Source organism: Chelonoidis abingdonii, chromosome 4, assembly GCF_003597395.2.
Source record: "Chelonoidis abingdonii isolate Lonesome George chromosome 4, CheloAbing_2.0, whole genome shotgun sequence".
Taxonomy (NCBI): Eukaryota; Metazoa; Chordata; order Testudines; family Testudinidae; genus Chelonoidis; species Chelonoidis abingdonii.
In genome coordinates, this window is record NC_133772.1 from 64805040 (window position 1) to 64826592 (window position 21553).

The 21553-nt window shown below is 42.1% G+C and overlaps 1 protein-coding gene and 1 long non-coding RNA gene across 7 annotated transcripts in view; both read right to left on the reverse strand.

The window, feature by feature from the left end:
• The window catches only part of LOC142046759 (uncharacterized), a 347351-nt gene that overhangs the window by 186370 nt on the left and 139428 nt on the right, over positions 1-21553 (reverse strand). The window lies entirely within an intron of this gene.
• The window catches only part of ANO5 (anoctamin 5), a 107550-nt gene that overhangs the window by 12993 nt on the left and 73004 nt on the right, over positions 1-21553 (reverse strand). For 5 of the 6 annotated variants that reach the window (XM_032775268.2, XM_032775262.2, XM_032775264.2 and 2 more), the window contains 8 exons: positions 21124-21239; positions 20113-20247; positions 17596-17701; positions 17440-17500; positions 15427-15578; positions 7029-7103; positions 6081-6303; positions 2479-2648 (listed from right to left, as the gene is read on the reverse strand). In XM_032775268.2, the coding sequence (XP_032631159.1) occupies positions 2479-2648; positions 6081-6303; positions 7029-7103; positions 15427-15578; positions 17440-17500; positions 17596-17701; positions 20113-20247; positions 21124-21239 (1038 nt within the window). The remainder of the gene's footprint in view (positions 1-2478; positions 2649-6080; positions 6304-7028; positions 7104-15426; positions 15579-17439; positions 17501-17595; positions 17702-20112; positions 20248-21123; positions 21240-21553) is intronic. The other variant, XM_032775266.2, reaches the window with a different exon arrangement.

Below are 21553 nucleotides of genomic sequence, written 5' to 3' on the forward strand. Positions count from 1 at the left end.
AATGCTGGTGGAGATACCTTAATGTCAGTGAGCACTGTCATTTACCCTGGCTTTAATCTGCGCAGAGGAGCACTGTCTTCACCCGCATACAGTACTCACAGAGCCAGAGGCCCCACTAAATAGAACCAGTAGGTCATTGAGATAAGTAAGGTGCCCATCAGTGATTTAGAAAAAATAATCCTCAAGGTCCTCACGCTGTTTAGGGACAGTAAATTCTCATGGTGGCCATCATAAAGAGCAGAAGTTTTAAAGACTAGTCTTCTTTGCAAACAGCAAGGGTCAAATCCTGAGAAGTGCTAAATACATCCAGAGCCAGAAAGGGATTTAGGTTCTTAACTGCTGCTTTAGGCACATAAATCCAAAATCTAGATCCTCCAAACCCTCACTCAGCAGCCACCTAATCCTATAGCTATCTAAACTCCCTAGGTACCTAAATTTACACCTGTAAAGTCCCAGCGGTGAACAAACTTCTTCCAGTAGGAATGTGCAATACCGTTCAAATCATGACTTTGCCAAACCGTTCAGAGCCAAGCTCATGTCTAAACTCTGGCAGAATCCTGAAACTACATATTTTCCCCATCTATCTTATCTGCAGGGCCTGATCTGGTAGGCAGGCTTAGAGGTCGCCTCAGGCCCTCCCTACCAGATCCAGCCCTGCACAAAATACAGCTGTGACAGATATGACGATATCCTGCCATATCTTGGGCAAACCTTCTGGAATTAAATTTTAATACCTTTTGGGTCCCTTATATTGAAAATGTAAACTGTGTATTATTGTACAGAACTTCTTTAGGAGGAAGGCAGTATTAATTAAATCTCTGGAAGATATTAGGAACTTCAAAGGTCTTTTGGGGACTGTAAATGTGAAGTGGACTTCCTAGGAAATACGTAGGGATGAGGGGAATGCAAATGACCCACCTCAAATCCATCCTTTGGAAGCTGCACTTTGAGCAGAGACCCATTGGCTAATTACCTGGTCATGATCTCTTCAAAGAGCTATGCTGGATAAATGAGAAACTCTCTTACTTTTGAGAATTCTTGTTCAGAGCAAAGGGTCTGGTGAACTTGAAACCCCAGGTTGAAGGACTGCTCCTGCCAGAGCCCAGGCTGTAGCTGAGGTGATTGCTGGTAAGCTATTAGCATGTGTGTAGGTTTTATTGTCTTTAATATGTTTTCTCTATAGTGCTTTTACCTTAAGAATATGTGCTTGCTTAGAAAGAACTGTGTGGTAACTTACAACTGTGGAAATTACACTGTGTACCGTCTCTGAGAAGAGAATGAAGAAGTCTGTTTAGGCAGCCTGTCTTTTGCAGGGAATAACACAGTGAAAGCAGGGACCTGGAAATACCCTGGTCAGGAGCAGAGAGAGACACATTTCTCTCCAAGAAAGGCAACCGCTGGGAAGCTGGAAGACCAAGAATGGGTGCCCTTGCTGGGCCACTGAGGTGAAATACAGGTGCAGTTGGCCCAAACTGGGGCAACAGCCTTGGAGGTGGTCATGGTGCTAGAGTCACCATTATACTAACAGTCCAGTGACTGGAGAACTAACCCTGGTTATGAAAGACCTCGGTTCAAATCCCCATTCTGCCTGATTCACAGCAGGGACTTGAACCCAGGTCTCCCATCTCCCAGGTGAGTAACTTGCTCAATGAGCTATAGGTTATTCTGGGCCAGGGCCTCTCAATTTCTCCTGCTGAAACTATTCCATATTGTGTAAAACACTTAAATAGTCGTTGGGGTAGGGACTGAAGCCCAGGTCTTCCAGGAGAATGCGCTAATTGCTACGCTATAGAGTTATTTTCTCTGGTCCAGTGGGTCAGATGCTCTAACCGCTCGGCATAAGGGAGCTGCCACCATCACAATCATTTTTTGGCAAGAAAGAGCTGAGCTGGCTTAGGCGCCTAACTCCAGGAGAGGGTTCACAGCTGTGAATCCCTAGTGGCGATAACCATCTCCCTCCAGCACCTAACTCCCTTTGAAGAGCACAGCTTAGGCCACATCCCTCTCCTCTGAATTCCCTATAGTGTAGTTTAGGCATCTCCCCTCTCAGCTTGCTGGCTTCTGAATCCCATTCTTAACTACCTAACTTCCCCCTTCCACTGTATAGGGAGCCTCGGCAGCTAATGTAGGGCTGTGGATTCTACTGGGTGGCAGGGTGCCTAAATGTTAGGTGTTGCAATGCTGACCCTAAATCCCCTTTAAGGATCTAGCTCTAGATCCTCAGATATACCTGAACTCCACTTGGTGTCCCCAAGAAGGAGGGTCAGGGGGGTGAGGTAGCTTTCTATTATCTTTTTGTCTTTCTGATCCTGGGAACTGTCAAGGGCTAGTTCGGTCCCTAGTGCCAGTTTAGAGCAGCAACAGGGGATTCATTTCAAGTACCTTCGCACATCTAGAAAACTTCTGTTATCATTAGGGAGGATCTGGCCAACTGTACTTATTATATATCTTCCTCCTCAAGTCCAGAGGAATGCATACCTCTTCGTTTCTCCAGCGACTAAACATGTATGTATATGTGCCAGGGTACCCCACAAATTTCCCTTTGAAGAAAGCCACATAGAAGCAGGATGAGTAGTAGTTGACAAACTGGAACAGGAACATCTTCATAGTGAGTCTGTTCTCATATTCCAGGTGAGTTCTTGGGATCTCTGGGAAACCAGAATAAACAGTTTTAAATTCCCTTTACCCCATTTCAAACATGGATTCATAAATGTTTGTCACCCTCAGCATCTCAAGAAACATCTCAAGAAAACACATTACGGTCAGCAGCTGGCATTCTTGTTGTCAGACAGTATAGCCTCTATGCACGGCACACGGAGGGGCATGGGACTCATTCTACAAATGCTAATTGGATCAGATTTCCCCCTTTTCACATACCAGCTAGTGTCACCAGCTCCACCTTGGAATCTTTCATCACTTAATTCCTCAGAGCAGCATTTCCCAAACTGTTGGTTGTGCCCTTGCAGAGTGAGAAAGTTTCCATTTTGGCAGTAAAATAGAAACCTAGCATAGATGGAGACGATCTCCTGTCTTCTGAAAGAGAATCACTTGCTGCAGTTTTACAGGGCTGGATCTTCAAAAGTACTGTGCTCTCACAACTTTAAGTGAAGCTAGTCGGGGCTGTAGGTACTCAGCATCTCTCAAAGAAAGGCCAAAGGTCGGTGAGAGAGCAAGAAGGCTTTCTACTTGTCAGGAAGATAGTTGAAGCAAAGAGGTAACATGCTGGTGTGATCACCACAAGGGTGCTACTGAGGACTCTGCTCCATCTTTTCAATCATGTTTGCTTTTCTCAACAGCGGAAAGCACTAATCCCAGCACTGGTAAAATAAACTGTAAAATATCATTAGATAAATAGCCATTCTGAGCAAGAGGAGGGAGAAAAATAAACCACAAGAACTCAGGCTGGCCAGCAATTGGCCGAATCTCCCTGCAAACAAACTGGACAAAGCTGGCTTTGGGAAAGGGCTACTTTACTCTTCCCTGCACACATGTTGGTGAGTTTGGCCTGACAAATAATTTCTGGAGCCCATAAAGGGCTTTCAAGTAATTGGACAGTAAAAAACAGGGGAGTCACAATAGGGAAAATATATAGGGAAATATTTGGGAACTCTGGTCTTAGAACTACTGAATGACACATTTTGCATTTGGGTTCAAATTTTGCCCTCAATCGTTGACGCTACTGGTAATTAAACCTGTGCATCTCAGAGCAAAATTTAGCCTAGTTGTTACATATAATTCAGGAATGAAGGTGGTAAAACACATTCTTGACAGATATAGTCAATGTTTCATACTGTGTTCTTCCACTAAAGCTTCAGGAGTCCCAGCAAAGTGTAGATTCTCTTCTCAACATTAGAGGGCAGCAGTCACACAAAAGTAAAGAAGTCGATGATCTTTTCTAATTGCAGTTGATCATCACAAAACAGTGTGAGCTAATTTACAGAAGGCAATGGTATTTCACAGACAAGGAATTAGTCCTTCACATTAATATGCAGACATAAAAAAATGATTGCTTGAGCTTTGGTGCACATATTAGTGGGATTTAGCAGGATTCAATTTAAAGATGAAAAAAACAAATTAAATAGGAATAATCTTCTCTTCTATGCAAATGATTATCTTAGTAGTTTATTTGCGCCTATTATCCCATTATTGGACAGAGAGGGGAATAAAAGTTAAGAGCCAGATAATGAAATTTAGCCCAGAGAAGTAAGCAGTACAGAACTACAGTTCTAGATGTGGTTTTCTTGTCCCAGTTCTGCTCACACTGAAGCCCATGGCAGAACTCCCACTGTGATTTCATTACAAATAGTGAGTAGGTAAGCTCTGAGTATACAAAGACAGGCAGCAGCAAAGTGAGCTGAACTCTCACAGTCCAGTCCACAGAGTGTTACTGACATGATCCAAGACAGACCCCTTCCTATCCTTAAATCTAGAAGTATGATGCCAGGATTAAAACCATCTGAATACTTGGGTATTAGTTTCACAAACTAATATGTTAGTGGACAGTACTTTTTTAGTTAGCTTGTTAAAACTGAACATTTGGCAACATACTCATTCTCTGTGTAATGCAAAGCAAAGTCGTTCCCTCCTAGGAAAAACACACAGAAAGGGTCCTGGGAGAGGAAATTTCTATAAGGACCTCACTATGCAAATAACCATACACACTCCCATGTACCAGCAATGGGCCTTCAGCAACATTCTCCAGTTCCTGGGCAGCTTGGCACTATCAGGGACCCCCACCTGGTCACAGCCATGAGGAAAAAGATGACACAGTCCTAAATCCACCTGCCTCTGCCCTCAGTCTCCACTCCCTTCCCTGTATGAATGCTGGATCTGCAGGCTCCAGTACTGTGGAAGCTTTCCCCACCCTGCTCCTTTTCCATAAGGGAGATCCAGGTGTACGACTCTGGATGAGACAATTGTACCCAACAAAATTAAGTTAAGGAGCATGCTTATTTAACTGGTATAATTGTCCTACTTGATGCAGAAAACAGTGCTCCATTTTTAGAATCACAGTTAATTCATATTCAGGACTTCTACAGGAAATTCTGCTAAACCAAGATGGCTTTATCTTGCTTTGAAGAGTTTAATATTACACACAATTACAATTTTTATTTAGACTTCAGAACACGATTGCTTTGGTGTCAGGATAATTCCAGCATGTGCAGACATTATACAAAAAGATACACACATAAAAAGACAAAGCCACTTATGAGAATAGCTATTTAGATACAGTAACTCCTCACTTAACACTGTAGTTATGTTTCTGAAAAATGCAACTTTAAGTGAAACAATGTTAAACAAATCCAATTGTCCCATAAGATTTAATGTAAATGTGAGGGGTTAGGTTCCAAGGAAATTTTTTGGGGTAGACAAAAGGCATTATACTGTATACTGTACAGTGGCTGGGAAATGCCCCTGGCTTACCCACATAGCCACAGCCCGCTGCAGGCAAGGACACTAGGAAGCACCTTTGCACCAGCAGCTGCAGCTTCCCCAGAGAACAGGCTCGGACTTTGCCGGGAATGCTCCAGGCCCGCCTCTTCCTGCCCCGCTCCACTCCAGGCCCACCTCTTCCCACTCCCACTCCACCTCCTCTCCGGAGCATGCCTCATCCCTCACCCCCCAAAGTCCTAAGTGCTGCCAAACAGGGAAGCACTGAGAGGGAGGGGGAGGAGGCAGAGAAACAGAACTTGTGCAATGCTCCCTTGTAAAGTTGCTGCTCTTCCACAGAATCTTACAAGCAGGCAGCCAAACAACGTTATAAGGGAGCATTGCACAACTTTAAATGAGCATGTTCCTTTATTGAGCAGGGATGTAACATTGAAACAACGTTAAGTGGGACAACGTTAAATGAGGAGTTACTGTACAAGGAGACTGAGTGAAATCGTTAAACTTTGTCTAGCATAGCCATAGTAACAAAACTAAGACTCACCACAAACCTATAGGGCCTGGGCACAATGGGAATTGTGCATGAGCAAGGAAAGCAGTATCAGGCCCCTATAGACAGATTCTACTTTTAGTGACTCCATTATAGAGCAGAATGTCTCCCTGGCAATTCTGTCCTCTTGTGAGTTGCTTACCCATATCAGTGATCCAGACAGCTATTTTCTCATACAAGAAATTCAGTATCATGATGATGACAAAGTTCAGGCATGATGCGGTGACTGAAGTTGCCAGCTGTGGGGTCAGTAATCCACTGATGGGTTGCAGAGTTTGTGTATTCTCCATGATGCTCGCAAAGGCAGCATAGACTGCAAGACGGTACACTATCACAGCTATCATGCTAGCTATGATAAGAGAGATCTAAGGAAAGGACAGAGATGTAGAATAAATTTACATTACAACACAGTTACACGCATCCACTTTAAGAATTTCTTTTGTTCTTTTGGCTATGAGTTCAGGAGCACTGAAATGCAAAGTACACAGATGAAATACCCTGTTATATTAGTTACATAATCCACCAAAAGCACTTTATCAGCATAGAAGTTTGACGGTTTAATAATTCTATTCACCTGTTAAATTATTTGTTCTGTGTCTGTACAGCATCTAGCACAACAAGGTTCTGCTCCATGATTAGGGCTCTTATGTGCACAGTAGTACAAATAATTTATAATTATAATAGTACTGGGTAGTCCATCTCTCTGCAAACTCACTGGTTATATATCTATCAAACTGACACTACATTTGATCTTAGCTAAAAAAAAATTCCCCTTTTATTTTTAAACATGATAATCCATGCAGTTTTCTGTATTAGATTTTTTCAAAGATAATTGGATTATACTAAGGTGCGAGCCTGGGTGAAATTTGGCCCTAACCTAGCAAAACTCACCAAATCTTTAGTTACTGATAGATCTTCAAGATCTTTATCTTCTCCATATAAATTAAAGTGTACTTTGCATGACAGCAGGAAACATGCAGGATAGTATTAATTGGGAGATCGAAAACAAACACTGTAATACAAGTTAACGTGATAGTGAAGATCAGCAATTGTAATACATGTTAAAGTGATGATTCAAAAAGATGCTCACCCAGAACAACACTGTAGTTCCTGAGATGCAGAACCGTACAGCCTGGCTAGTTAGAGGCAAATAAGGCTCCATCTCCTGCAACAGTCAAGCAAGCACAGCACAGTTCACAATCCACATACATATTTGGACCCCAAGCAGCACACAATGCCTGGAACAGCTGTGTGAAAGCAAATAGCCTATGAAAATCATTTTAACCCCTTTCATTCTGAAGAATGTATGTTCATGCTTTGCGTGTGGTAGTAAAGAAATCAGAAGTGAAGAGGCCAATAAACAGTATCAATAATAAAGCCAATAACCAGGGAGAACAGGTTAAACAACGTCACGCACAGTGCCTGAAGGACGATGGTGTTTGCCTTCTCCAATTAACAGTATTTGATTTTGATTTTGAGAACAGGAGAGAATTACTGCTCTAGTTCCAGGTCAGTTGTAATACAGCTCTGGCTTCAAAATTTCATTACTGTTTTCAGTGTTTTTCACATCACGGTTTCTTACAATAAATGTTTACTTAAATGTACTAATTTGTTCCACACAGCCACAAAGCATTTTACTCCACTTGTTCAAACCCTTTTTTTCAGTTGAAGAAATGGTTAAGTTTATTAGTTGCCAATCTAACTGCACTATCATGCAGCTATATCTTACCCAAAAGATTATTCCCATATAGCACAAGAACAGTTTCCCATTTTCATGTAAAGTCTTCTTTTTAGCAACCATTTCTAACTCCTAAAATATCAGATCAGATGGATTAACAAGGGCTAATATGAAGGGCAGAGAAATTAGTACAGCACGTAAAATCTGATAATTATGTTACTTAGGCCTCGTCTACACTGAAAAAGTTATACAGGTCAAGAGTGTCAAAAAAACACAGCTATACTGATCAAGGGTGTGAAAAAACCACAGCCCTGACTGACATCACTACGCCAACAAAATCCCCAGTGTAGACACAGGTCTGTCAATGGAAGACAGTTTCTGCAGACATAGATAATTTCCTTCAGGGAAGTGGTGTTCCTACAGTTACAGAAAGCCATTCTGCGGTACAGGCTGCATCTACACTACCACTGGTATAGAAATCATAGGGTTAGAAGAAGGGTCATATAGTCTCCACAGTGTGGAACTCTCTAGGACAGGGGTGGGCAAACTTTTTGGCCCAAGGGCCACATCTGGATACGGAAATTGTATGGTGGACCATGAATGCTCACAAAATTTGGAGTTGGGATGTGGGGGCTCCAGCTGGGGGTGCAGGCTCTGGGGTGGGGCTGGGGATGAGGGGTTGGGGGTGCAGGAGGGTGCTCCGGGCTGGGACTGAGGGATTCGGAGGGTGGGAGAGGGATCAGGACTGGGAGTTGGAGTGTGGGAGGGGGTCAGGTGTGCAGGCTCCGGAGGGCTCTTATCTCAAGCAGCTCCTGGAAGCAGCGGCATGTCCTGCCTCTGGCACCTACCCAGAGCGTGACCAGGTGGCTTTGCATGCTGCCTCATCCACAGGTGCAACCCCTGCCGTTTCCATTGGCTGAGGTTCTGGGCCAATGGGAGCTGCGGGGGCAGCGCTTGGAGTGGAGGCAACGTATGGAGAGCCCTGGCTTCCTCTATGCATAGGAGCTGGAGGGGGGGACATGCCGCTGCTTCCGGGAGCCATGTAGAGCCATGGCACACGTGGAGCAGGGCAATCCCTGGACCCCGCTCCCCAGTGGGAGCTCCGGGGTAGGATTAAAATGTCTGAAGGGCCAGTTGTGGCTCCTGGGCCATAGTCTGCCCACCCCTGCTCTAGGACAAGTGCTCTTTTTCTCATGATGTCTGTGTACAATGCCTTCCACAATGGGGTTCCGATCCCTGAGTGGGGTCTCTAGGCACTACCATAATACAAATATTAGTACTGCTACTACCACTAATAATACCGTATAACTGCTGAGACAAAGTAGATGCTTGTTTTGAAATGAGATGATATTGGACCTCAGGCATTTTCTTGAAACTACTTTATTTCTGTTACACAAAACCATCAATAATGGACAGAATATGTTTCTCAGTTACTCTGGTGTAATGCAGAGTAATTTTACTGGATTCAGTAAATGTCTCTCAGTGTAACTGAGAAAAGCATTTTTTTTTTTGCATCAATCACATAGCATCAATCATTTCATGTGAGGGCTGTTCATAACTGAGACAAATGACAAGATTCTTTAGCCAGCTGAAGACCAATTTGTACACAAGACACAATTTGAATTTGAAGTGTATAGTGTTGTACTTTTTTGGGTGAAAGATATGACTGTCTAAAATACACTTAAACTTTTATCAATGAATAATTCTGAGCACTCTTGCAGCTTGATTGGCATAAGTTATATTCAGTGACAGAATACAATAAAAGTCTTCCTCCTCAATGGAATTATAAAAACAACTGAAGTTAATGTGATATGTATACAAAACCAATGTCCCTTCACACTTTCAGTATCACACATTAGGTAATGAAAGGAAATGAAGCTACAGTGTGGCTAACCTGTATAATTTTCTATGGCTGAGCACTGACAGGGATTGCTACAAAAGCCTCTGAAAATCTGCAAAGATAACAAATGCTCTCTGTCATAGAGAAAAGGCTCAGAAGGTAATTGAGGTTTTAATGGCAAATGTCAATACATACTCAAAGAAAAAAAACAGCTATGCATTGATTTCTTGTTCAGTCTCATAATGCCATGCTCAATTTTCATGTTTGAGACAAGAAAATACATTGATGGGCAACTCCTGATCTCTTGTACAAAGACAAAATACACAATTTTGCACAGGGGTCCACCATGCTTTTGGGGGTGACGAAATCCTTTCTGAGTCTAGCAGTACCAGCAAATCTGCTCCAGATATGCTGCAACTATAGCTTATATGTAACTGTAAGCATCTATGTTTACTATAACTATAGCTTATATGTAATATGTAAGCATCTATGTTTGCTTCACCCTCCATGACCCAACACTGGGATTTTAGGCCAGTAGATGTACACAATCACTGTCCACTAGTCATGCTGTTACTCCCCTGTTCAAAACCCACTATGCTTTGTCATGGACAGTGAGACTACAGCACATTGCTCTGCAAGACACGAGAGTTATGTAACTTTCCCACATAGTAGACCCACAGTGGTTCTGATGCTTTGTGGGTATTGTGAAGCTATACAAGAAGGGAAAGTATTTAGTCCTAAGCATAGACAGGGACACAGGTCAACATATATTATTAAACAGTCAGATGTTCCTTTCCAATGAGTTCGATCCAGTAGTCAAAAACAGTTACTTGTCTGAAATGTTCTTTCGATCAGTCTAAAAACAAAACTTCCACAGAGTTACACCTATGGCCTTGTGCTCAAGCAGTCATGCTGTGTGATCTCCAGAGATATTTATCTCACCATTGGAGTGCATATCACACTGAGGCATAAAAATGACAATGGTGCCCTAGCATAACTAGAAAAACTCTCGGTGAGAAAAAAAGATCAATGTATATTTCTCCTAAAAAGTAAGGAGGCTTGAAGGGAAGGGCCATGCTGTTCATATAACAGTATGCTGCTTTAACAGCCATGGCTAAATTGAAATTTTTCCTCTCAAAAATGTGTTACTTTCATGTATCTGTTTGCACGACCGGTGAAAAGGAACTATTTAAAACATAGTTCCAGGGACAAAGAGTGTGACTGAAACAGTTCATTTTAAGATGACGGAGGCTATTCCAGAATACAAGAAATCTCAATCATATATTCAAGAAACCTGCAAATTAACACCTGCTTAAAAAATGATAATGGAAAAACTAACAGGCACACAATATCTAATTGCATCCCAAATTAAACTTCAGACTCATATCACGGGCCTCTACAAGGTTTACTTCCTCAGCACTTAACACAAGCAAGTTTTAGCCATCAGAGGACAAACACAACACCTATCTACCTTTTCTGCATCTTTTTTGTGTAAGGAGTTATTTGTCTTCCATTCCGTTCTGCAATGAAGACAAAAAATGTGTTTTCTTTCATTTGGAAAAATTATAGGTTTGTTTCAACTGGAAACAGAGAGGAGGGATACTTCAGTTTGTGCTGTATCATCATTTCTGTATTCAGCATTCCTTTAAGTAAACAAAAATGTCTACTGCACAGAAACCCAAGAGCCAGTATGACTTTTGCTATCTCTGTGCAGCAGACTTTTCCTCTTCTATACCTAGTACTTTCTATTGCTTTGCCGCATTCCCTATCATGCAGACAGCAAACATCTGTTGATTGGTCATTTCTCCTTAGCTACATTGTGTGCGTGTATGTGTGTATATATATATATATATACATATATAAAAAAAATTCCCCTCTCACCCCTATGGGTGGTATGTGTCTTCCTCAGCCTCGGGTCCTCTACCAGAGCCTGGGAGTTTGAGGGTTCTGCGCAGTATCTTAGCTGTTCCTAGCACTGCACTCTTCTGGACAGACAGCTCTGATGTTGTTCCTGGGATCTGTTGGAGCCACTCACCCAGTTAGAGTCACAGCCCCGAGTCCTCCTACCACCACTGCACCACTTGCCTTCACTTTCCACATCCTCTCTAGTTCCTCTTTCAGGCCTGGTACTTCTCAGCTTCTCATATTCCTTCTTCTGATGTTGCTGTCACTTGGCACTGCTATATCTATCACCACCGCTGTCTTCTGGTCCTTGTTTTTACCACGATGTCTGGTTGATTGGCCAGTACCTGCCTGTCTGTCTGGATCTGGAATCCCACAGAATCTTAGCCCTGCTATTCTCCACAACCTTCTGTGGAATCTCCCATCTGGTCTTGGGAGGGTCTAGCCCATACGCTGTGCAGATGCTCCTGTACACAATGCCAGCCACTTGGTTGTGTCGTTCAGTGTATGCTGTTCCTGCCTGCATCTTACATCCTGACACTATGTGTTGGACTGTCTCTGAGGCCTCTCTGCACAGTCTGCACCTTGGGGTCCTCTCTAGTGTGGTAGACCCCTGCTTCAATGGATCTGGTGCTCAGTGCTGTTCCTGTGCTGCTATGATCAGGCCTCAGTGCTGTCTTTTAGTCCAGCCCTTTCCAGCACTGATGGTTTCCCAATGTCAGCCACCTCAGCTATCTGTCAATGGTACATCTCATGCAGGTCTTGTCTTGCCATGGCACTCTCTGCTTGGTCTTCCTCCCATGTCTGCTGCTGCCTCGACATTCTCTCAGCAGCTCATCTTTGGGGCCATCTTACTGATGTACTCCTGGATGTTCCGGGCTTCATCCAGGCAGTGGCTTTGACGCTCACCAAGCCCCGCCCGCCTTTCTTTCCGGCTGGTATACAGTCTCTGGGTGTTGGACTTGGGGTGGAAACCTCCGTGCATTGTGAGGAGCTTCCGGGTCTTCACACTGGCAGCCTCCATGTCTCCCTTGGCCAGCTCACATTACCGCAGGGTATCTGATGACCGGCAGGGCGTATCCGTTGATGGCATGGATCTTGTTCTTCCCACTGAGCTGGCTCTTCAGGACCTGTCTTATCTTTCGGTGATACTTGGATGTGCTGTCTTCCTTGCCTCCTCATCGTGGTTTCCATGTGACCGTGGGACACCAAGTACTTGTGTTGGTCCGTATGTCTGCTATGTGGCCCGCTGTAGTTCCACCCCATCAGTCTTGACTACTTCCCTCTCTTCACTACCATCCGGCCACACTTGTCCAGTCGAGATGACATCCCGATATCCTCACTGTAGATCCGCGTCAGGCTGATTAGCGAGTCGATGTCTCGTTCATTCTTGCATACAGCTTGATGTCATCTCATGTAGAGGAGGTGGCTGATGGTAGTTCCACTCTGACCTGTACCCGTATCCAGTCCGTGATTATCTGGCTGAGGGGTTTAAGCCTATGCAGAACAGCAGTGGGGACAGTGCATCACCTTGGTATATGCCACACTTGATGGCCACTTGTCAAGCTGCCCTTGAGTTGACTTCTAGTGTTGTCTTCCATAGTCCCATTGGATTCTTGAGGAAGGTCCTTAGTTCCTGTTGACTTTGTATAGCGCCAGACTTCACCGATCCACGTGTGCGGCATTGAGTCGTAGGCTTCCTGTAGTCAATCCAGGCTGTGCTCAGATTGGTCTGTCTAGACCTTGAGCGACTGCTGTATCTTGAGCAACTGGTGTTTTGAGCCTCTGGTGTTGTTCCCAATGCCTTCTGAGCTGTGCTCATGTACTGGCCTATGGTCCTGTAGTTGGCGGCTATGATGCCTGATAGGACTTTCCATGTGTGGGAGGCAGGTTATTGGCCAGTAGTTGGACGGTTCTGTTCCCTTGCAGGGTCTTTCATGATCAGCACTGTCCTTCCTTGTGTTAGCCAGTTTGGGTGGGAGCCTGCTGCTAGCAGCTGTTCATCTGTGCTGCTAGAGTTCATGCACTGCTGTTAGTTTCTTTAGCCAGTAGTGTGGATCATGTCTGGTCCAGCTCTTCATGTTCTTGACCTGCGCTGGATGGCTTCTACTGTGATGGTGACTGGTTTCTGTTCTGGAAATTGCTGTGCTCTGTTCTGAGGTCCTGCAGCCACTTTGCACTGGTGTTATGAGTCTTCTCTTTCTCCCATATGTTCTTCCATACTGTTCAGTTTCTGCTATTATTGTGTTGTTGCATTGCAGTTGGAGTACACCTGGATGGTTCTTTGGAGAACAGGCATTTACTTTTTTGGCCTCTGCTTCTCTAGTGTATCTCCTTAGCTGGTAGCCAGTGCTGTGAGCCTTTGTTTAACAGTCTCTAGGCTTCATGAGATGGAGTCCGGATGGAGTCAGGCCCTTGTATTTTTTCAGTAGCCGATCTTATCCTTAATCTCTATACCCTTCTGTAGTTCCACCAGCTGACTAACTTCTCTCCGAGTTACCTGATCTTATCCTCCAACCTCATTTTCAGGGTGGGTACATACTGTTGTTCTTCTTGATCGTGTAGCCCAGCATCTCCAGGATTACAGAGGCTGTAGCATATACCAGTTCATTGGTTGAGTTATGGTGTAGTAGAGATTGTCATGAGGGCTCTACTGACATCTTCTAACATACTATCTGATGTACTTCTCCACTGAGCCTTGGTAATCGGTCTCGAGGATTGACTGTAGCTAGTTTCTCCCTGATCTTATGCCTCATATCAGCTGCTGTGCTCTGCAATGGAGGGGGTAGCAGTCAAGTTCAGCTTCAGGTGTGGGCTGCACATCCACTTGTTCTTCCAGGTCTTCTTGAGTCCGGGATGTAATGTGGAGTTGATCTATCTCAAGCTGTGAGAGCAGCTTCCTCTTTACTATGTTGAAGCATTGGGTAACTAGCTGTTTCTCAGTAAGTGTGGATGTAGGTCTTTCCATCCATAGTCCCCTCATACGTTTATATATCCCCTACTGTTTAGTAGCATTCCATCCACATATCCAGGTTCTCTATGTCTCATCATGACTGGTTTGTTCCAGTTAGCCCCTTATCGTCCGATTGTCCTGGTTCCTCAACATCTGGCGCGGACCTTGTTAATCCGGGCGACGTCCGAGCCAGCATGACTTCCTAGTTCGTGTTACTCTCATATTGGGTAGGCAGGTGAAGCGTTAGGGAGTCTTTTGCCCAAGGACCCCTACTGGAAAGTTGGGTACCAACCAGGATTTGAACCCCGGTCTCTCGTATCAAAGGGCGGTCTCCCGTATCAAAGGGCAGCGCTCTTAACCACTATGCTATCCAGTCGCTATGTGTGTGTGTGTGTATATATATATGTATATATACATAATTTGTCATATTACATTCATGTAAAGAGTGAAAACATCAATTCTTACCATGCAGCTACCTGCTGCAAGAAAATAATAAGTGATGAGTTAGGGGGCCAGATTCTGCCCTAGTTTAAACCTGATGTGTTTCTATTGTGTTCAGTGAGGTTGCATGGAGTCTGGGCTGACTGAATTTAGTCCTATAAAGTTCTATATGCCAAACTTTCTACTCCCAGCCATAGGGCTTGTTAAAAAAATTTCATCTTATCATCATTCTGATGAAAAACAAGGAAAATAATTTCACCAAGTGTTTGCAACATCTTTTTGATGCTCTCTGTATAACTTGGTTCTTCTATAACCATCATCACCATAACGTCCGAGTGCTTAACCAGCTGTCAGACACCAAAGTAAATGAGAGAAAATTTCACTGAGTTGAGTAGATTTACTCCAGATTGCTCCTGGTATAACAGACAGCAGAACGTGCCTCATTGCTTCGTGTAGCACAGTACCTGAAAGTCTGCTTTGTCCTCATACAAGTAGTTCACTGCCACCATAGTGTCACAGATCTTTATTCAGCAATTAGATACTAACTAGTTCCTAAGAGAGAACCATCACATTACAAAAAAGTGTTAGTACGGAATTTTAGCATAAAGTTTTGTCCATTTTGGTGTCCACCCAACAGACATCTTCACACACTAAGCAATTTTTTTTTAAATTACCTGAGTCACTGGATTCTTTTTCCTGTGGGTACATTTGGCTTCATATTCTGGCCTCAGCTGGAGCTGTTGCTGTTCCTCTTCAAAATCAACCAAATCCCATTCATACTTGAGTCTAGCTTGTCGCCGCTTCCAAAACTCCAAGAAAAGTGTTACTGTAAGTGAAAGGTGTCAAATAAATCACGTTATGAAAAGTGAACTGACTGGTAGGCTCTAGATACCACCCAAATTAAACAACCCTTCTCTCTCATGTCTCTTGCTTGCCAGTCTATTATTTCTTCTCTCAATGTGATTTGCCTGATGTTCATTCCATATATCAGCCACAAAAGAAAGCTCACTGCTAAGAGCTGTAATATGAATTAGATATATTTATTGGTAAATTGAAGTGTAAATGTTGAGTAGAGAGTAGGATGACAAAGCAGCAAGCCCTCATGACCGCACCCGGTAAGACACACACATTATATTACAGTGATTAGTTAAAACACAAGAAGCTACACAGAACTAACAAATAAGCTGAGATATTTCAACCTAGGCCGTTGGGTACAAGAATCTATTATGGAAACATCTTTACTATAGATAAGCAGAAATGTTTTTCAGTAGAATGCTTTCCAAAGTTTTCCATGAGTATCAGATGCTCTTTTGAGGGTTATTTTGATAAGATGGCATTTTGAAGATACTGAGCTTTTGATGTTTCTCAGAAAGTCAAGGGAGAGCTTGGCTTAAGAATTTTCTTTTTTGAAATAGCAGGGTGTAGAGGCTTGTGTGTATATGTATATCAAAATGACAAAGTATCTAAAAAGCTTCAAAAAGTCCTCTACAAACTGATCTAAAATGCTGCAAACCTCTGGTAATCTGAAATGTTTGTATCTTAGTTGGTAAGAGTTTGTGGGTTGAACACAAACAAGAAAGGGTTTATGTTGTGGTGCTCTATAAGCCATGGCAGAGCATTCTGGAAATACGAACTTATTTATGCCATTCAAGGGACAATGTTTAAAAGTATGAAAGATCTTGAAGAACACAAGCTTACAAAATCTATTCATTCTGAAATTTCCTGAAAGATCCCAGTGCAAAAGATGGTTCCTAGATGCTAAGATGATAAATAGACATATGATAGACAGACCTCTGTGGGATAATGGAAACTCTGTAATATGGTTCTTTCTGGTGGGCTAAGACATTTGATACATTCTTTCATGGTTTAATCACCCAAACAGGAAAGGTTCTTTATTAATTAAGGTAAAGAATAGGAAATAATAAACATACTCTCACAGACATTTACAAAGATGCATATGAAATTTAACAAAAGAACAAGCATTAAAGTCAATAGAATTTTGTATCTAAAATGGATATGTTAAATGGTATGAATAAAACAACGACAAATACATGCTTACAGTAAGCCCCATCATAGAGAAGACAACTCAGTTAAATACATCTGCCTTCTGCATCTTCAAAATATACTCGTCTGATTTCCCTGGTGCAAAAGTGGGACAATGTAAGGGTTCTGGTCCTAAGGCTACCTATAATAATGCACTCTATGCACCTATGTACTACTTTCTGCTTGTGGCAGCCATCAATCAGAAGTAGAAGAAATTTGCTTCATAGGGTCAGAAACAGAAACTTTATTGCAAGGATCAGGAGAAAAGAGAGAACACAGTCTGAATTGCCTTCAACTGTATAAAACCTATTGTCATGTAGGGAAGAAACTAGCAATGTGCTCACTACAAATTAGGTTATTAAAATAAAATAATAATTGTAACATTAGGAGTGACCTGCAGATAAACAATTCTGCAAAAACACAGTCTTTAATTGCACTGCACCAGGCGTGTAGGTTGTTTAAGGTACTAGGTTATGTTTTCTGTAAAGAGCAATTCCTCCACAACTTTAAATTATTTTTATTCTTTGATGGGGTAAATATTTTTAGATTTAAGGCAAAACAAAATGGCTTTCCCAACATTCCTGAAAGGTTTAGTCAAGATCTCCCCATTGCTTTATTTAAACTTTGTTATCAAATATACTCACCCCATATGCCCATGAAAATTGCAAAAAAAAGTGTTGCCACGTTATCAAACAAATGGGAGTACTGTAACAGAAACACACAGGGACAGGACAATTCAGTGACAGAACAGTTTTAAATAAAGCAGAACATGACAAATAATTGCAGAGTTGGATACAGACCTTTGAGGATTCACATGTGGTGTTTAGCTTCCAGTACTCACAATTCTCATCACAAAGAGGACACATGATGATCTCTCCTCCAATCACAGGGGCACAGATTTCTGTGCTGAGGAGAAAAAGATGGTTTTACATTTTCTTCAGAAGCTCAATATGACATTTCTTTTGGAAAAAGATCAAAGCTTCACTCGTTCAAACTTAAGGGTTTTTAGTTTTGCTGATGATGTGTCAAGGTTACATACAATGATACAACTGTAGCAGGGTCAGAGAAACCTCCAGGAAAAAAACCAGTTGCTCCTGGAAATGGAGTTGGTGATTCACTTGGTGCTATGCTTCCCTCTGTGCCAGTACTGAATCAGTACTTCAGCATTCTGTTTGGGAGGTACCGTGCTGGATATACAGTCTTTCAGATGAGATATAAACAAAGGTTCTGTCTAATCTGGTCACTAAAGAGCTCATAGCACTTTTTTTTTTCAACTTGCTTCTTTTTATTTCCTGTTATATATTTGTCATAAACAGAGAGCTAAGGGTTAATGTCTCTTTCACCTGTAAAGGGTTAACAAACAGGGAACTAAACACCTGACCAGAGGACCAATCAGGAGACAAGATACTTTTAACCCTGTGTGGAGGGAAGTTTTGGGTGTGGGTCCTTTGTTCTGTGTGTGTGTCTTTTCTCGGGGGTATGAGAGGGACCAGACATTACTACAGGCTCTCTAAAGTTCTGTTCAAATAGTAAGTAGAACAGGCGATTTACGCTTTTTAATTGGTTGTTTTACTCTATTTGCACATGTGGATCTGGCCGGTTAACTTTTATATGTGTAGTTGCTGGGAATATTTTGATTTGTATTGGTACTGGAGGAAGGGTTTCTTCCTTTGTCTGTAAACCATAGAACCCTGTAATATTTACATCTTAAAGTTACAGAGATAATTCTTTACTTTTTTCCTTTCTTTTATTAAAAGATTTCTTTTAGAGAACTTGATTGATCTTTTCTTGTTTCCCTTGTTTTATCCCAGGAGATTGGGTATAAACACCAGGACTGGTGGGGGAGGAGGGAAGAGGGAGAGAGAGGCTTATTTCTCTCTGTGCCAGGAATACTGTCTCTCTCAGGGAAAGTCTGGGGGGGGGGGGGTGGGGGAATGGTTTATTTCTCCTTGTTTTAAGAATCCAAGGGATTTGGGTTCTTGGGGTCCCCAGGGAAGGTTGGGGAGGTCAGAGTGCCCCAAAACACTATATTTTTGGGTGGTGGCAGGCTATCAGATCTAAGCTGATAATTAAGCTTAGAGGTTTCATGCAGGTACCCAAATTTTGGACGCTAAGGTTCAGATTTGGGAAATATACCTTATGACAATATTTTTGTGTAGCGTTGCTGTATGATGTTAACCAGCTTCCAGTTTTTAATCATAAGAAACCGTATTGCAGGACCAGGTGAAGTGACCTGTGTGTATACTTTTTAATGACCACTTAAGTCTGAATGTGCATAGGGATCTTTCAGGAAGAATATAGGATATTATGAATATAACACAAGTCTCATACTGGCATAATTCAGCAGAACAGGGCACAGAGGTACCAGTTCCTGAATGCACTTTTTAGCTACACACGTCAGAGACCAAAACAAACTTTGAATGTCCATTACATGTGAAGCCTGGCTCATCTCTGATGGGAGATGTTCTCTGGATCGCTCCTGGACATTTTTGGTAATTATTCACTATTGTTGGCCCTCTGAAGGAGGCAAATAGCTTTCTCTACAAGATGGATCAAAACTGGAGGATCTAAGGCAACAAACGAACAGGTGATACCTACACAATCTTAATGGGAGAGAAGCTTAAACGGGCAGAAATGGTAGTATCCTAAGGACCCTACCAGCCACAGCGTTGCCTGGATACGAGCAGAGTGAAAATCCTTTGCCAAATTAAAACAAAATTTTCAACTTCCAACTAAATGTTAGGTTTTACTGTGCAGTGGACAGTTGTGTTCTATTTGTGCAACCCCAATTAAGCCACTGGAGGTTGTCTGGGTGTAACAGAGCAGAGTTTCCCCCTTTGCTTAATAACATTTTATGTTTGCTGCTTTTCTATAATGAGCAAAACTACATTCTTTAGTTGACTTTGTATTTTCAGGATCATTCCTACTTGTAATTTTATTTTTGGTAGATGTTAATACAAATTAGGACTTCTACATATACAAAACATACTGAACATAAGCAGTTATGAAAATGTGATGCTCTAAAAACACAGTATACAGCTAGCAACAAAGAGTCCTGTGGCACCTTATAGACTAACAGATGTATTGGAGCATAAGCTTTCGTGGGTGAATACCCACTTCGTCAGATGCAAGATTATGCTCCAACACATCTGTTAGTCTATAAGGTGCCACAGGACTCTTCGCCGCTTTTACAGATCCAGACTAACACAGCTACCCCTCTGATAGTATACAGCTAGACATTTTAAAACTATAATCCTGCTTTTTAACAAACAAGGTAAAGATATCTCTTTCAATGTAATTTTGGCAGTTACACTCACCTGCTCATATTTTCATCCATTGTAAACAAACCATACAGAAAACAGATTAAGCCAACCAGTGCTGCAAAGAACAGCATCTCTGTGTAGAAACCCAGCCAGGCAAAATAGATTCCAATCTTCTCTCCATAGTACTTCCTGCACACAAAGAATACAATTGGGTAGGCAACAAAAACTGCAAATCTCAGAAGGCAAAACTAGCAAGATCCAAGCAAAAGTAAAGATAATGAGCCAACGTTTGACCCCATCAAATAGTAAATCCAATGATTTATGCTGTATAAATGAGATCTGAATTTAGCCCAAAAAAGAAAGCTACATGTGTTGAACAAACACAACAGATGGACCTTATTTAGGGAACAGATGAAGCTACCCCTTGCTTTCTCTTCAAGGAATACCTTGCTTAAGGAACTCTTTCCCCCACTCTCAATGAAAATACAGATTTACCTGTGTTATGCACCAAAAGGGGAGAGCAGAGTATAAAATTTAATGATTCACAACGGCTCCAGAAGGATCATTTTAAAAGAACTGGATATTTATCATAACAAAGGCAACAAGGTGTGTTACTAAAGGTACTAATGGACTAAGGGGACACTGACTGAATCTCAGGCAGGTTTATGCTGGGTTTTAGGCTTAATTACAGTTAAGTTTCAGGCTCAGATTCAATGTGCCAAAATCTCATTGACTGTTCTTGAAACATTTCTACTTTAAGCAGTGAAAGAGATCAACTGATTTTACAAAATACCTGATACGCCTCAAAATTTTTTTCTGCATCTGAAGCAGATCTGGAAAACTGTCCCTTCTACATTGGGCTTTGGATCTGAGGTAGAGTTTTGCCTGTCTCTAATAAAACATACACTGTATACTCTCAGCACATGTGCCTGTTTAGGCACCTGTTTTTCCTCAAACATTAGAAATGAATAAAAAATCCCCAGGAGGAACAAATCACAAATGAATGCAGTGAAAACCAATGAAATGTGGCCAAGTGCCATGAACACTTCACAGCCCATATCTTACCTAATGAGATCCAAAGGCTGCTCCTTGTAAAACCGTAAAAACCTGGCCCATTCCATGTATAATGTGTATCTCTCATTGTCACAGTTTGGATCATTTGACTTCTTCCAGTATTGGCACTGTGTGAATGTGCACAGATCAGAGGAGAGACAAAGAAAATCATCAGTAGACTAACACATTACACTAAAATATACAAATCTTAACAGCAACACATCCTGGGTGAGTATTAGGGCCAGCTAAAATTACTTGGTGCTCAACATCATAACTCAACCCTAGAATAGCCCTTTCAACACACAATATTTTAAAATATATGTACCCATTTGTCAACATGAAAGACCTGCATACATTAGACATTAAGGAAAATTGCACTGATATAGCTATTTAGAGTAAACTCTTAATGTAGGGATGCTGCACTCTTGGAAAATGGACCTTG